Raw genomic sequence first — 16,896 nt, 5'->3', positions numbered from 1 at the left:
GATACGGAGTGAATGGCTATCGGTTGTGGGACGGGCGGAAGATATTCATTACCCGTGACGTAGCTGCTGATGAATCTGCTAAGCTGTTAAGTGAAGGAGGTGATACTTCCAACAATCAATACGAAACTAACGATTTTAAATTGGCTCACTACTTGACTAGCCTATTGGTCCCAAGCAAACGATTAACTTACCCCATTATAGTCGAAATTCTAGTACTACGCAATGTTTGTTTTGATTCGCTATGAAAGTTTGACAGATAAAATGAGAGGTTATTGGTTTTTCTTATGTTTCGAGGGGTGAATCGATTAGCTTGGGACCGAAGAGAGTACCAGAGCAGAGCCAAAAAGTTGAGCACGTTATTTCGGGACCTTCTAGTCTTAGAGTTACCTCTATGATACTTCTGTTGAGGAGCAGGGTTCCGGAACCGTTGAGTTAGCCGGGCCATCACGATTGGCCACTATGGATTCAGAGGCTCCTGCGCCGAATTAAAATTCTGGACCTATGCCGGATGGTGTGAATCCGGAGATTGCTGAGCTGGATGATGATGCTGAGATGCTTGAGGCCAGTGCAGATAAGGAATTCGGTGATTGCGAAGGTGATAGTGAACTTAAAGAGATAGATCCTCTGGAAATCCGCCGGAGTGAGCGACTGCAAGACTATTCTTGCATCGTTTTTACCCTCAATGCGGAGAGTTTCGTTGACAACCTTCCAACCACAATCGAGGAACTACGAAAGCGGGATGATTGGCCCGAGTGGAAAGTAGCCGTCGACGATGAACTCAAATCCTTGGCCGATAACGAGACTTGGCATCTGGTAGATCTACAAAAGGCCGGAGGCCAGTTGCTTGCAAGTGGGTGTTCCGTCTGAAAACCAACCCGGATGGTTCGATTCACAAGAGGAGGGCTAGGTTGCTCGCCAAGGGGTTTACCCAGCGCTATGGCTACGACTTTCACGAAACGTATGCACCTGTGATCAAGATATCGACCGTGCGGGTTATGCTGGCGTTAGCTAACCACCACGGCTTTGTAGTTCGTCAGATGGACGTAAAAGCAGCGTTTCTAAACGGGGTTCTCACTGAGGACATTACATGCGTCAGCCCGGAGGAATTGAGGAGAGGGAGAAAGTATGTAAACTCAGCAAATCAATCTATGGGCTGAAGCAGTCTTGGTGAAGCAGATTGGATTCCGGCGCTGTGTGCAAGATAGCTGTTTGTACGTTCGCCAAGGGAAGCCCGGCCCCGTGTACCGTGTGTTGTACGGTGTGGATGACTCTCTCATTATGTCAAAGAATCTGCAGGAAGTTGAAGCGATTAAGCGGTTGCTGCTACGAGAGTTTCGCATGGAAGATCTGGGTGAAGCTCAGATGTTTTTAAGGTATCCTGATCGAGCGAGATGTCAAAAATGGGGTCATGAATCTGAGTCAGCCATGCTACACCGAGGCGATTCTTAAGCGTTTCGGTATGTAGGCCTGCAAGCCGGCGTCCACGCCCATGGCAACCAACTTGCAGCTGCAGCGGTCACCGGAAGAGGCGAAACTTGAGAAACCCTACCGCGAGTTAATAGGTTGCCTTACATACCCAATGGTAACCACACGTCCTTGTATCAGTGCTACAGTATCATACTTCAGCCAGTTTCAGTGCAATCCTTTCCAGGAACACTGGTCCCATGTCAAAAGAATACTACGATTCTTGAGAGGAACGACGCAACACGGCATCGGCAAAGCAGATAACTGGTTTCGCAGACGCAAATTGGGCAACCGACCCCAGTGATCGCCACTCTGTCTCGGGGTATGTATTCCAGACAAATGGAGCTACCACATCTTGGAGTACTCGCAAGCAAAGAACCAGATGCTATGATTTACATCCAAAAATAAGTTTACAGTACGCAACGACGAAAACATGACGGTTGAGTACTTTTAACTGAAAATTGAATTGTTTTTACTTCGAATCGTAGCGTGATTTAATTATAGAAATATATTGAAAAATGTTTCAAGATATTCTTGTTACTTATTTTATGCAACACTATTAACAAACATGTCACTTTTCAACAAATACGGAATGTACTATATCAATCGGTAGTGGAAAATATTACGTTTTGAGCTTAAATTTAAGTTCATCTATTAAATATTACTCAATAGATCAGTAAATGGTTCAAACACCACTTTTCTGATTCACACAATGGTGGACCTCAAAAGATAAAACCCAACGGTGAGTTTTTTGACGTAGGACTACGTCTGTGATTTCTATATGAGGGTACATTTTGTGAAAACAGAAAATGGAACATGTAACAAAATTTTGAAAGATTTTGAACGTCAATAATTCAGCTGCCCCTGGATCAATTTCAATTATTTTATCACCATTCGGTCAGAAATATTTCTGCGCATCTGTTAAATTTAAGACTCTATTATTTTTCAAAATGCCACTATCGAAAATTGCATGAATGTGCAACTGTTGCTACGATAATTAAAATTATCACCGATTGCCTGCGAAAAGCGATTTCCCTAACACAGATTTCAAAGTTGAATTCCTTTCGGTCTCACCAAACGGTGTTTATTCAATCACCGCGTGGTGAGTGGTGGTGTTCTCCGGTATACAACGGAAGGCTCCCCGCAAGCAGCTGACTATTAAAGCCGAGATCAAGACTGCCCTCAACCGCTGCTTGGATTCAGTTCCAATCACCGTGTGTGGTGGTGTCCGGTCGTCGGCATCAGCAGCAGTAGTGCTTTCGGCGCGTGGTGTTGAACATTGTTCTCCAGTACACAACGAAAGGCTGCCTGCAACCAGCGAGCTACAGCCCACATGAGCATCCAACGGAAGGAGGAAGAAGCCGCACCGCTATTGATCGGAATCAGTAGCTCTCCGCGAGTCGCTGTGTCCATCTATGTCCTCTATTCCTACATAAAACACAAGCTCCTGCTGCAGTTAAGTAATAAGATTTATTATATAAGACAACGTAGTCCTGCGTCACCATTGCATACAACCCCATAGGGTTGTTCTTTGTAGTTTTTAAACTTAATTTTGAGTATTTTTTTTCTTACCGCGTACAAAGTATGGTTTTGAAACAATCAACTACTAACCGTTTGAATCTCATTCCTGAATTCGTACTTCTTAGAACATTGCCGCAAATTAGCGTATTCTGAACTTGTTCCAGTCGAAAGACCACGAAAATCTCTCGAATCCACTGAAAAACTCAATATGATCAGATTAACTGCTGAGGACCAGCTTTATCCATCCGTTTTCCGGCCCACTGTAGTCTGCCCTATTTTATCAGTTTCACAATATCCCCTACCTCACCTGCCAGCAATATGTATTCGATCAAATTCTAATTCTAATCCTCCACCCACCATTCACAGAGCCCTCACCAACGATGACGAGTACATGTATGACGACACCCCCAAAGCGATGGAGCAAATCCTGACGGAGATCCGTAGCCATATGCAGGACTACTCGGTTGCAGCCTACATCGTACCCTCGGTCGATGCCCATAACGTAACATGCTGCACCTCTAAATATCCATTCAAATCCATTCTCTTAAAACCCTCTTCATCCACGCAGAGCGAATACATCTCCCAGCACGACCGTCGCTACCAGTACGTCACCAACTTCACCGGCTCGGCCGGCACGGCCATCATCACGCTGGAGAAGGCACTCATCTGGACCGACTCGCGGTACCATCTGCAAGCGGAGAACCAACTGGACTTCACCTACTGGACCCTGATGAAGGAAGGCGTCCCTGGAGTGCCAACCCGCGACCAGTGGCTGCTGGATAATCTTCCCTCGGGATCTCAGATCGGAACTGATCCCTTTCTGATCGCGTCCACCGAGTTCGATCGCCTGGGGAGGGTTCTCTATGCCGGGGGTCATCGTCTGATTACGCTGGAGCGCAATCTGGTGGATATCGTGTGGAACAATCGACCGCCGCAGACCAACGGACCGCTGATCCCGTTAGATGTGAAGTACTCGGGTATGGTTTGGAGATTGATCTGTCACAATCAAATTAATGCCGACATAACTGTTTATTCTAGGAAAACGAGCTTCCGCGAAAATTGCCGAACTTCGTGAGAGCCTCGATACCCACAAAGCCACGGCGATCGTGATCAACGGCCTGGATGAAATCGCATGTATGTAAATATGATCTCCCACTCAAAACCTCACCGATCAAATTTATTTTCTCCCAGGGCTTCTTAACCTTCGGGGATCGGACATCCGCTACAATCCTATCTTTTTCGGCTACGTGATCGTTTCTCGTGGTCAGATTCTGCTATTCACCAATCCGGACCGGATCAACGAAACCATCCAAGAGCACTTCCGTTCGGAAGGAATCACCGTTATCGTTCGGGAATATGGACAAATTCTCGCCGGAATCAAAGATCTGACCGATGATGGCGATAAACTGATCGTGTCCACTTCCTGCAGTCAGGCGATCTACGCCCAGGTTCCAGCTGATCAACGAATTCAAGTTTACAGCATCGTTGCTACGACGAAAGCTGTCAAGAACTCCGTAGAAGCAGAAGGCATGCGAAAGGCTCACATCCGGGACGGTGCAGCCGTCGTTCGGTACCTTCACTGGCTCGAAGAAAACATAACGGAGAACATAACGGAGCTGTCGGGTGCAGCGCAGCTCCGTGAGTTCCGAAGCATGCAAGAGAATTTCGTGGATTTAAGTTTCACCGCGATCAGTGCCTTTGGTCCTAATGGAGCCATCGTCCACTACAGTCCCACCGAAGAGACGGACACTCTGATCACTCGGGACAACGTCTACCTGATCGATTCCGGTGGTCAGTACTGGGACGGAACGACGGACATCACCCGTTCGGTGCACATGGGTGAACCGACAGCCTTCCAGAAGGAAGCTTTCACTAGAGTTTTGAAAGGTTTCCTCAGCCTTGGATCGGCGGTCTTTCCGACAAAGACCTCCGGAACGTTCTTCGATGCCATGGCTCGCCGGGCACTGTGGGACGTGGGATTGGACTACGGCCACGGAACCGGTCATGGAATTGGATCCTTCCTGGGGGTTCACGAATATCCGCCTTCGATCGTGTCCAATTCGGCGTCACCAAGCAATCAAGGACTTCAGGAGAACATGTTCACCTCGAATGAACCGGGATACTACGAAGCCAACGAGTTCGGGATCCGTCTGGAAGACATTGTCCAAGTGGTGAAGGCTAACGTAGCACACGACTTTCAAGGCCGTGGAGCGTTGACTTTCTACACCAATACGGTGGCTCCGCTGCAGACAAAGCTGATGGATGTTACGCTGATGAGTGATCGCGAAGTGGAACTGGTCAACAACTATCACGAAAGGGTTCTGAGGGAGGTTGGAGCACTTCTTTTGGAACAGCAAGCGGACGATGCCTATGTTTGGCTCGGCAAGCAGACGCAACCGATAGCGAAGTCGTAGTATGAAGTAAATGCGTTTCGAAACCGATTGAGACTCATTTTGATTTTGAGAACATCCGTGAAAATTGTTGGTGAAAAGCCCCATTCTAGTACTACACAATGTTTGTTTTGATTCGCTATGAAATTTCGACAGATAAAATGAGGGGTTCGTGGATTTTCCTATGTTTCGAGGGGTGCATCGATTAGCTTGGGACCGAAGATAGTAGCAGTGCTGAGCCAAAAAGTTGAGCACGTTTCTTCGCGACCTTCTGGTCTTAGAGTTAGCTTCTCTTCATTCTCATTGGAGCGTTTGCAGATCGGGAGGTGGAAGAGGAAGTGGAAGCCATCAAATGTATGCGGAGTTCAACCTGTCTACCAGATTCCGGCTCGAGGTCTCGTTGACCTGCTGATAACTTGCAGATGTACTACCAATTTGTCACTTTGATGGGCGAGAATTCAATCCCACAATGCAGGAGCAACTTTCTCGAGCCAGTTTTTAATAAAACCTCAAATCAAATTTTCAGTAATGAGCAAGGCCTTACAGTTAACCGTGTTGACAGTGATCCTCGAAACCGGTTTGTCGTGCTTTACTAGCTTAACTTTTGAGTAAATAAAGTATTCAATCGAGTAGTCAACCTTAGCAACGATTTGCAAAACGTCTACACTCAGCAGTGATGCCGTTTTATATTATATTGTTGGTGTCCTACTTGTCAAAATGTGCTCTATCGTGCCAAACAGTGTGTCAGCACAGTGTGCAGAGTTGATTACATATTGGGGGTGCAATTTCTAAAAACAAATATCGAGCGCGTTACGAAAACTGGTCAGGTTTTGACCACTTATAACTTTGTCAATAGCGGATGAATTTTAATTCTAAACTAGCCAATAGATTGGAAATTTTTCTACGAATCTGCTAAAATTAACACTTTTTCACTGTTGAAAATGACACAAATGTTTGATATTCTAATTTAATACTTGCATTTTCTATCTAGTTTACAGAATAGTTTCGTTTTAATTGAACAATGTGAAAACCTACATAGATCGCGTATGATCTAAGGATCTGATCTCAGACAGGTGTCTCAGGAGCTTTCCAAGAAGACCGTTCTTCGCTCTTCCAGAGACTGAAGACCACCCAGGCGGTTGACCTCAGAATTTTGCGTCCGTGGAGGACAGTTTAGCATCATTCTAAGAATCTTCTTGTGAATCCTTTGGATCCATACCGTACTCGATTACGGGAAGGATGATTTGCTTGTAGACAGCAAGCTTATTTTTCTGGGGTAGGGTTGCACTGGTGTTAGTTTTGTCAATGTGCTCTCTGAAAAGAAGCTTGCTGTCTAGTGTTAGTTCGAGATACACAACATCTTTGGACCATTCCACTACTGAGCCGTTCAAGCAGATCTTATTATTTTCGACGGAACAAGTCTTGGTGATTGGGAATGTGGGAATATGATGACCTGGGTCTTCGCCGCGTTGATATGGATCTTCCAGTTGTTGAAATCCTCAGACAGGACATCCAAACCTCTCTGAAGTTTGGCAGGAAAAGCTCCAATGAACCTACCCTTGTAGACGATGGATGTGTTGTCTGCGAACAGCATCAGGGAGAGCCGGAATATCGGAGGTGAATAGATTGAACAGGATGGGCACACCTGCACCGATGTTAAAGGCGTCCGATGTGATGCCATTGAGAGAGACCTGGAACGTTCTGCCTGATAAATAATGTTGTATGATCTTCACGAGGAAGATCGGAAGACCGTATCGATGCAACTTGTACATCAGGCCATCATGCCAAACTGCTCCTCGAGTAAGATGTTGTTTTCTTCGGCAGATGTTAGAAACTGGCTGTAAACTGCCCTTTAGAACAGCTTGGATAAGCCTGAGAGAAGACTGATGGGTCGGTAACTTGAAGGAGAGGAGGGATCCTTCAAAGGTTTCCGGATGGGCATGTCTTCATCTAACTTCCAGCACGAGGGTAAGCAGTCAAGCCAGGTAATCATAGAATCTAGAACTCAAATGTTTGAGTTCCAGATTGAGGATGTTGTCGAAACCAGGGGCCTTCATATTTTTGGATGATTTGATATAGGCCAAGGAATCAGGAAAGATGTTGGGAGTCTGATAGAGGTTGACTGCGTTTTCAGCAACCGCAGCCTCGTGTGGACTTATGTTGTATGTGTGGACAGCCTTCTCTACAGGGTATGTCAGATGAACCACTAGCAAGGTCGTTATTTCTGAGATCCACCATCCTGGCTTGGATAATTTTGGTAAGGCTATTGCAATTAGTCTTAGGTCCGGGCTGAGTCCCCCTCGGTCCAAGCTGAGTTCCTGGTAGGTGATAGGTTGAGCCCATGTTGCTGATGAAGGTATCGATGATAGCGTGAACACCGGACCGACTCAACCGGGTGGGAGTGTCCGCACTCAAGAGAAGTATTCCCGCCGTCGTGTTAGCTTGACAAGATCTCTTCGAAGATCTGCTGCCGACCCATCTCTGATGTTGACTTGTTTGGGGCAATATACCGCGACGATGTTGATGGGGCCGACAGGAATAGAAACTCTTCAGCTGGAAGCTCGACAGCAGCCGATGTTCCTCCGTTAATCTCGGGCTTCAGGTACGTTTCGGTGATGATGGCGATATCGATGTTTCGTTTGTTGAGTTCAACGAACTCGATGCTCTTGCTCCTGATCGAGCAAGCGTTCCAATTGGCAATTTTGATAACTTCCCAGTCCATACTTATTGATGAGGGATACTGCAGCATGAAGCTGTTCTGTCACGAGTGTATCAAGTTCCGTCGATGCAAGCAGAGTGTCTGCATTCTCAATCGCTGATAAAGGAGGAGCACCTAAATGCTGCCACGATAGCCCTGGAGGTGGAGAGGTACTTCGGTTACCACATATGACTGACGACTTATGTACCCCAGCTGTTTGCGGGACCGATGCAGCATGCAGTTCGCACATTGGGGACATCACGGTGGACTGGCTTACACTGTTTCCAAATCACCACGATGTGGAAAAGGGCCCGAATGCTCTGGAGGTCCTTCAAGCATGTTGAATTTCTTTACAGGTGGACCAGACACAGCTGGTCACGGTACTTACTTGAAGCGTCATGACGATTCATATTGAAGATTTGGATCGGCTTGAGTTCATGATGCTTCAATTCACGCGACAGTGTGACTGTTTCATGTCGAGAAGGCCACGCAAGATCACCTTGTGCGGCTTGGTTGCCTCAATATCGTGGGAGAAATACTCCACGTTTTTCAGTTTCAGCAACGCCTCGACGGGCTTGTAGTGGTTCATCGATGGAACCATCAGCTTGATGTCTCCAGTACACATGCGCATGGTGTACTTGACCATTATCGATGTAAAAGTCGAGTTTCTCCCGCAACCCTTCCGGGAATCCTTTTACGAAGAACGGTGGAACTTTTTCCTTCTTTTCCACCTTCGATTCATCGCCGTTTTCCAGGATGGTGTAACGATTGTTGGCCAACTGCTTCTTCGATGCGAATTGTGCACTGGCGGTGTCCGATCGGGATCAATCGACACCACAAAAAAGGAGTGCGAACAGTATCGAAACGAACGTAGCGAACAACTCGAGAGAGCGAGAAGAAACTGACCTGTACTGCTTGACGGTCAAGCAGAAAATGATGCGTGATGCTTCCTCCCAATACTCCACCTTATATGAGAATGTTAAAAAAACCTACGAACACTGAATCCGCTTCATCTTCAATCCTGGTACGCATCGTGCAAGGCACTATGGAAACCTTCGATCGCTCCGGACCCGTTGCTGGATTAAGAGTCCAGTCTGCTCCAACAGGGAACTATGTTCCCGAGTATGTTCCCTCATAGTCCAGCAACGGGAAACTCGTTCCAATTAGGACTATAGAGGAAGTTCATGACTTACACATCTACTATCAAAATATGTATGGACTACGGACCAAGGTGGATTCGTTGTATTTGGCCGCTAGCGAGTGTGATTGGGACGGTGAGGTGGAAGTGTATTGATCGCTGTGTCTACCCGTAGGAACACTTTCATCGATCCAACACCCATTTGTAATACTCTGGAGCAGCTGTGGGTTAGAATCACTATTCCGAGTTCATGGCACCACGATCTCAGAACCGCCAACGAATTAGGGAACTATTTCGTCGGTTTGTCTGCTGTCCGTGACTACGACAGCGAATTCATCCAGCGCGTCAACCCCTCCACAAGCAGCATTCGTGATTTACGAATTCCTCCCGATGTTCCTTCCCTCCAAATCAACGAAGTTTTTACCTTCCGGGAACTTCAGTTTGCCCTCGGCAGCAGTAGCGGTAAATCTTCCACGCCGGACAAGATTGGATACCCGTTGTTAAAAAACCTCTCTCTCGTCGGAAAAGCGAGGCTTATCACCCTCTTCAACGATCTATGGCGCACCGACTCGTACCCGGACCTCTGGAAACAAAGCTTGGTAGTGCCCATCCCAAATAACAACGCGGCGGGTGGAGAAGCCTCCTCCTTTAGGCCGATTGCGCTCACTTGCTGCATGGCAAAAGTGATGGAGAGAATAGTAAATCTTCGCCTCAAGCAGTTTCTGGAGTCAAACGGTCTCCTTGACGAACGGCGACACGGTTCCTCTACTTACTTTACGGCTCTCGGAAAAGTACTTAAGGTAGCCCATGACAAAGGTCACTACGCGGAGTTAGTCTCCCTTGATATTTCAAAGGCGTTCAACAGGACGTGGACACCTGGCGTCATCAGGCAGCTCATTGGCTGGGGCCGGGAAGGTCACATCACACATTTTGTACGCAATTTCCTTCTTGATCGTACTTTCCAGGTGACTGTCGGGAACACTACCTCGGATCCGTTTTCCGAGCAAACTGGGTTCCCCAGGGTTCCGTCATAGCGATAATGCTAGTCCTGGTGGCAATGAACCGACTGCCAAAGAACGTGCACGTAATCGTTTATTTCGATGACATACTCATCGTCGCGGACTAAGCGGACCAGGAATATAGCCCAAGCAGCAGTCTCCGCCGTCATCAGGTGGGTGTTTTCGATTGGCTCCCAGCTCTCCGCGCCGAAGAGTGTACGGTGCCATATCTGCCGCTCGGACCATCTGATTCGGGGACCACCGATCACCATCCAAGATCATCCGATTCCGCTCAAGAAAACAGTGCGTGTTCTGGGGGTAGTTCTGGATAGCACCCTAAGCTTCGATCAGCACTTCAGGATGTTGAAAGAAAACTGTCATAGCCGCATCAACATCGTCAGGACAATCTCCCGCCCGCACCACTCCAGCAACTGTGAGATCCGCCTTCGTATCGCCCGGGCTTTTATTGACAGTCGATTTTTCTACGGCCTCGAAATAACCTGCTTAGCCACCGAGGATCTCAACCGCATCCTCGCTTCGGTATAAAATACCTACGTACGAATCGTATCCGGCCTCCTCCCTTCCACGCCTGCAGATGCCACATGTGTGGAAATCGGAATCCTCTCTTTACGCTATCGATCTGCTGCAGCCATTACCACGAAAACCGCTGCCCTTGCCGCTAAGACATCCGGGAACGATAGGGAATTTCTCTTCAATGAAGGGAACATAGCCCTCCGCACTTCAGTCAACCTTGACCTCCCCCCGGTGGCCAGGGTCCACTGGCATGGAGAGAAGAGTTGGCGATAAAACGTTATCAAAATAGATAAGCGGATTAAAAGTGGATTCCAAGCCGGAGATAACTCCGCAGCGTTGAGGCGTTCTGTTGCAGAGCTTCTCGGGTCGGTCATCCGGGGCACGTTCATCGCTTTACAGACGGATCGCGGTCGCAGGCTGGAGTTGGACTCGGAGTGGCAGGACCGAACACTGCAATAATTCAAAGTCTACCGGAGGTATGTTCCGTCTTTTCTGCGGAAGCCGCAGCCATCCTAGATGCAGCCATCACTCCGGTAGTTCGACGGTACGTCACACCTTCAACCGTCTTTACGTTGATTCCTGGAAACGAGGCTGCGGACAGACTGGCGGGATCTGGTCCATTTGGTCCCCGCTACACCAGGAACGTTCCCCTCTTAGACGTCAGGCGTTGGATTACGAACACAATCATGGAAGCCTGGCAGCAGGAATGGCTCCAGTTGCGGACCACTTTCCTGAGGAAGATCAAGAATACCGTAAGACCCTGGCTGTCGCCGCGAGGGTAACTGCATCTCACAAGCGAGATTGCCAGCACACCTGGCACCGACGGTTTGGACACCGGGAAGATGATGCGTTGGATGTTCTGCTGAAAAGAAGCTTGTTACCGGTATGAAAGATGCAGATTGTGGAAGGTTGCAAATGCTTTGTGTGAAAGGAAAGCAGGGTCGAACTCCTTTCCCCAAGATTTCCGGACCATTAGACCTCATCCACTCGGACGTGTATGGACCACTGGAGACACCCTCGGTGAGTGGATATCGTTATTTTGTATCTTTAGTAGACGATTATAGTCGCTACTGTATAACGCATAGTGGAATACTGTAATTATGTCCACACGCAGTTCGGGAAGTACCCCAAGCGCATCAGGTCTGATCGGGGAGGGGAGTATTCGAGCGAAGTACTGCTGGAGTTCTACCGCAAGCATGGAATCCGCCCCGAGCTTACTGCCGGATATTCGCAACAGCAGAACGGAGTGGCGAAGAGACGAAATCGATACATCATTGAAATGTGTCGGTGCATGCTAATGGACGCCAGGATGTCTGCACGATTTTGGGCTGAAGCAACCGCTACGGCCGTGTACCTACAGAACCACCTACCTTCTCCCGCTGTGGAGATTACACCATACGAGCTTTGGTGGGGACGTAAACCGAACGTTTCACAACTGAAAGTGTTTAGATGCAGAGCATTTGTCTGCATGTGCCGAAGGAAAAGCGAAGCAAACTCCAGGATAAGTCGAAGCCACTAACAAGCTGATCATCAGTCGAGACGTTCGTTTCTTTGAGGAGTTGGTCCAACCCGGTACCGATGTTCCTAATCTGGAGGAGGAGTCGTACGAGGAAATTCTACAGCCGTTACCTCCTATGGCTGAAGCAAATCAAGAAGTTCCGGATCCAAACGATCCAGAGATTAACGAAGAAAATGACGATGGAAGGTCGGACGTAACCGACACGGATTTCGATTCTTGTGACGAGTCCCTTCATGAAGATTTGGATAAAAATATCGTACGAAGATCAGAGCGGTCCAACAAAGGTGTCGCCCCACAGCGGTACCATGAAGCAAGCAACATGGCAACAGCTACTGAACCGAGGACGTATGAAGAAGCAGTAAGCGGACAAGAGAGCGAATCGTGGATAGCTGCGCTGGAAGAAGAGATCCAATCCCTTCAAGATAACTCGACATGAACAGTTGAAGCCCTTCCAGATGGACGAAAGGCGGTCGGCTGCAAATGGCTGTACAAGCGGAAATTGGACGAGCATGGTAACGTGACACGCTACAAGGCGAGACTGGTCGCACAAGGTTTTAGTCCAAGGGGTAAGATAGCTCCTAATCATGAGCAATATTAGAGTTGCTTTTGAGGCACCTCGAGTAACTCACATTGCTCAGTGAGCAAGATCACTGTCATTTGCAATCTCACTTTTCACATCACAGCAACATATGAATATGCGAAGCCGAAAAGCTGCTGTCCAGCAAAACAACAACAAACAACCGGCTTGATGTGGTAGAAAAACTCGACCCGCCTGACCAAATACTCCAGATCCGGCAAATTATACGTACCCCGCCGTTCTCCGATACTCGTCGAAGTGATCCCGTACCCATCGCTCAACAACCTGCCGTTTTCTGCGATACACCACCGAGATTCTGCTGCGGCCGTCGAAGGAAGTCTCCGTTGAAGTTGAACATGACTTCTTTAAAGAAAATAGTTCATCCAGAAAGAAAAAGGTTGATTTATTCTTAAACTATTGTTCATTATATTCGGAGCATGTTTCGCTCTTCGGTTTCTCGTCAGCAAAGTCCATAGCGATGATCCTGTACTTGGTTGGATCGGATTTACTCTTGAGAATCTTCAGATCGCCAAGAACCCTTTCTTTCCACTCTTTCTGAACCATCTGCAGTAGCTTGGAGCGAACGCAGAACATTGGTTCTTCGTCTTCCTCACCGGTTGTCACTTCGATTTCGACGGTTAGATCGATGATGGGTTTGAAGTCCGGATGAGGATCGTACTCACCGGAAATACTGGGAGCTGTGTCTTCATCGTCTTCCTCATCTTCGACTTCAGCAGTGTCGACTGTGTTGATGCTCCGGCTGAACATTCTGGGGTAGTGGTTGACAGGGTTTCCTTCGGAGCTCGAATTGGGAATAGGATGTTAATCGGTTTTTTATCCAACAGGGAAGATATTTCCTATGTATCCCAGTGATTTCCCATAACGATTTCATGTTCTCCTCGGTGGACATCTGGAAACGATTCCTGTGGTTATTTTACGAGAACAAATCCACCTACCTAAAGTTAATTCACATTCAACGTTTTGAAACGGAGGAATACGAACAAAAAGCACTTCCAAAACAATAACAGCAGCAACAGCAGCCAATTGGCACAGAGAAGCAGATTAAAATCCACGCCAATGCGGCCCCCTTTCGACGCTTTTCCAGCATCGTTAAAGCCATTTTCTGAACAAAATCTGGAATTCACATGAAACGATCTGGAATTCATCAGATTTTGTTCAGAAAATAGCCGAACAATTCTATTTTGTTTACAAACAAGACTAACGTCTAATATGTGAAAGGGATAAGTGGAGTAAGCCAAGGAGTAACCAGACAAAAACATCGATGAACGTCGACTAAATTTTGAGGTACAGTGAGTTACTCGCTGCAAAAAAAGCAACTCAGAGTAAAGCTGTCTCACCCCTTGTTTTAGTCAGAAGTTCGGCACTGACTATGACCAGGTGTTCGCTCCGCAAAGAACGTAAGGACCAACGGTGAGAAGCAAGCGTTCATCCTGCTGTACGTCGACGATATGCTCATCGTGTGTGAGACCGAGGCGAAATATGAAGCGATCCTGAAAGCATTATCGAGGAAGTTCAAAACCACTTCTCTTGGCGATGTGCGGCAGTACCTGGGCATACAGATGGAGCGGGAAAATGATGGAAGGTTTCTGCTCAACCAACAGTGCTACATCCAGCAGTTATTATCCCGATGGACCCCGGCTATCTTCAAGCAAAGAAGGAGGAGTCCAGCAAGCTACCAACGAATATTTCGTACTCCAATTTGGTTGGTGGTTTGCTCTACATAGCGATCAATACGAGGCCAGATGTAGCGATCAGCGTTTCGTTACTTGGGCGAAAGGTGAGTGCCCCGAATACAGCGGATTGGACTGAAGCAAAGCGCACTATGCGGTATCTCCTATTGGGCCGTGATATATTTGACGAATCCATCCTCCATCGGGGTTTTCGCACTCTTGGCGTCACCGAGGCCGAATCTCTCAGCAACTCGGTCTATGTAGCTTTACAGCGAAATGCCGTACTTACCATCTTCCTTCTTGATTTCCATCCCTAGGAAATAGTTCACATCTCCTAGGTTGGTCATCTCGAACTCCTTACTCAGGGCCGCATAGATCTTTTCGATCTCCGTCTCGCTTTCGCAGCCGATCAAAATATCGTCGACGTAGACAAGCAAGTATACGCGCTTTCCGTTTACAACCTTCGTGTAAAGACACGGATCAGCCTGGCTTTGCTTGAAATTCAGGACTTCGAGAACGGCGTGCTGACAGTGATTCCAGCAACGAGCCGACTGTTTCAGCCCGTAAATACTCCTTTTCAACTTGCACACTTGCTTCTCCTTACCTTTAATCTCAAAACCGGTTGGTTGCCGCATGTATATCTCCTCTTCCAGCCTTCCGTATAGATACGCAGTCTTCACATCAAAATGCTTAAATAACAAGCTCCGTTTGGTCCCGATCGCCAGAAGTGTCCGCAAAGTGGTCTGCTTTATAACAGGTGCGAAGACCTCGTCATAGTCTTGACCATACTTTTGACAACAACCTTGGGCGACCAAACGAGCCTTATACTTAATAGCTTCTCCAGCAGCATTTCGTTTTATCTTGTAAACCCATTTGCACCCTACTGGCTTTCGCCCAGCAGGGGGGTTTACCAACTCCCACGTTTCGTTGTCTTCGTGAGATCGCAGCTCGTCAGTCATGGCTTTTCTCCACTCAGCACCCTTCGCACAGCTCAAAGCTTCCTGAAGCGTTCTCGGCTCCATCTCCTCCTCTAGGGGAAGTGTGCCTGCCACGAAAATCTCTTCGATCAGACGACGTGGTGCTACGTCCTTCGATGACCTCAAAGACCGCCTAGCGATTTCATCCAACGGGAAACCATGGAACGATGAATCACCGTTAGACGCAATCGTATATTGCGAACTGTCCAACTCTTCTGGATCCGCTTCCTCTTCACTATCACTACTTTCAACAGCTTCGGGTATAGTAACCTCTTCGATCTTCTTCCCCTCAAGCGATATAATAACCTCTTCACTCACTTTTTCAGGAAACAGAAACGGTTCTTCTTCGGGAACTTCCTGCCGGCACCCGTGGGGCACCTCTTCTTCACGCACTTCCACAAATTTCGCATCACGGCTGATCAGAATCGTATCGTTCTCGAGATTCAAGAAACGGTATGCCTTGCGACCCTCTGCGTATCCAACGAAGACCAACTTCACTGCTTTCGGATCCAGCTTTCTTCGCCTCTTCTTTGGCACATGCACGTATGCCTCCGAACCAAAAATACGCAAATGAACATACGACGGCTTCTTGCCGTTCATACGGTGTCTTCTCAATGACAGACGACGGAAGACGATTCTGCAGGTAGTTCGCCGTGTTCAACGCTTCACCCCAATGCTTCTTCTCCAATCCTGCCTCCAGAAGCAAACACCGGACCATTTGCACCTCATACTGGTTCTTCCTCTCCGCTTTGCCGTTCTGCTGCGGCGAATAGGGTGCCGTTTGCTGCAGAATGATGCCTTTCTCAGCAAGAAACTTCTTGAACGACGTACTTGAATATTCTCATCCTCCATCCGTGCGGATCACCCGAGGAAAACGTCCGAACTGGTTCTGCACCATACTGCAATATTCGCGCACTTTCGAATCCACTTCTAACTTCGCCTTCAACAGGTACACTACAGTGTAACCGCTGAAATCATCCACCATAGTAACGTAGAATCGGTTGCCGCTGGGTGTGGCAACTTCCATCGGACCACCAACGTCCGAGTGCACCAGATCTCCAACCGCTGATGACTTGCTCTGGGACTGCTTCGGAATCGAAATCCGACACATCTTCCCTTTCAAGCAAACTCCACACACGCAATCTACAGTACACTTCTGCAATTTCAGGCCGAAACCCAAATCGTGTCGCACTATCTTCGCAATAGCCTCCGGATCGCGATGACCCAGCCTACGATGCCACACAATTCAGGATGCTTCACAGTGGTCGCCAATGCTTGCTCTGGAAACTGCTTCAACCGATATAACCCTCCATTCCTCTCGCCTACCAGTACTTGTAGGACTCGACAACCAGACTTCTCGAATACGACACTGTATCCAAGATCGCAAAT

At 47.8% G+C, this 16,896-nt stretch overlaps 2 protein-coding genes across 2 annotated transcripts in view; one reads left to right on the top strand and one right to left on the bottom strand.

The window, feature by feature from the left end:
* The window catches only part of LOC135704075 (xaa-Pro aminopeptidase ApepP-like), a 42,157-nt gene extending 36,731 nt beyond the window's left edge, over positions 1-5,426 (top strand). The window contains exons 2-5 of the mRNA XM_065225502.1: positions 3,352-3,487; positions 3,554-3,962; positions 4,024-4,119; positions 4,177-5,426. Coding sequence (XP_065081574.1) covers positions 3,352-3,487; positions 3,554-3,962; positions 4,024-4,119; positions 4,177-5,399 — 1,864 coding nt within the window. The 3' untranslated portion in view covers positions 5,400-5,426. The remainder of the gene's footprint in view (positions 1-3,351; positions 3,488-3,553; positions 3,963-4,023; positions 4,120-4,176) is intronic.
* Positions 5,427-13,253: 7,827 nt separating this feature from the next.
* On the bottom strand, positions 13,254-13,607 carry LOC135704103 (E3 SUMO-protein ligase RanBP2-like). Its single transcript, XM_065225528.1, has one exon. It carries the CDS (start codon positions 13,605-13,607, stop codon positions 13,254-13,256), a length of 354 nt encoding a protein of 117 aa, XP_065081600.1.
* Positions 13,608-16,896: the final 3,289 nt, after the last annotated feature.

The sequence above is a fragment of the Ochlerotatus camptorhynchus genome, unplaced genomic scaffold, assembly GCF_037179485.1.
Source record: "Ochlerotatus camptorhynchus isolate MF236.1 unplaced genomic scaffold, CSIRO-AGI_Acam_v1.1 ptg000230l, whole genome shotgun sequence".
Taxonomy (NCBI): Eukaryota; Metazoa; Arthropoda; class Insecta; order Diptera; family Culicidae; genus Ochlerotatus; species Ochlerotatus camptorhynchus.
This window is presented reverse-complemented; position numbering and strand designations above follow the sequence as displayed.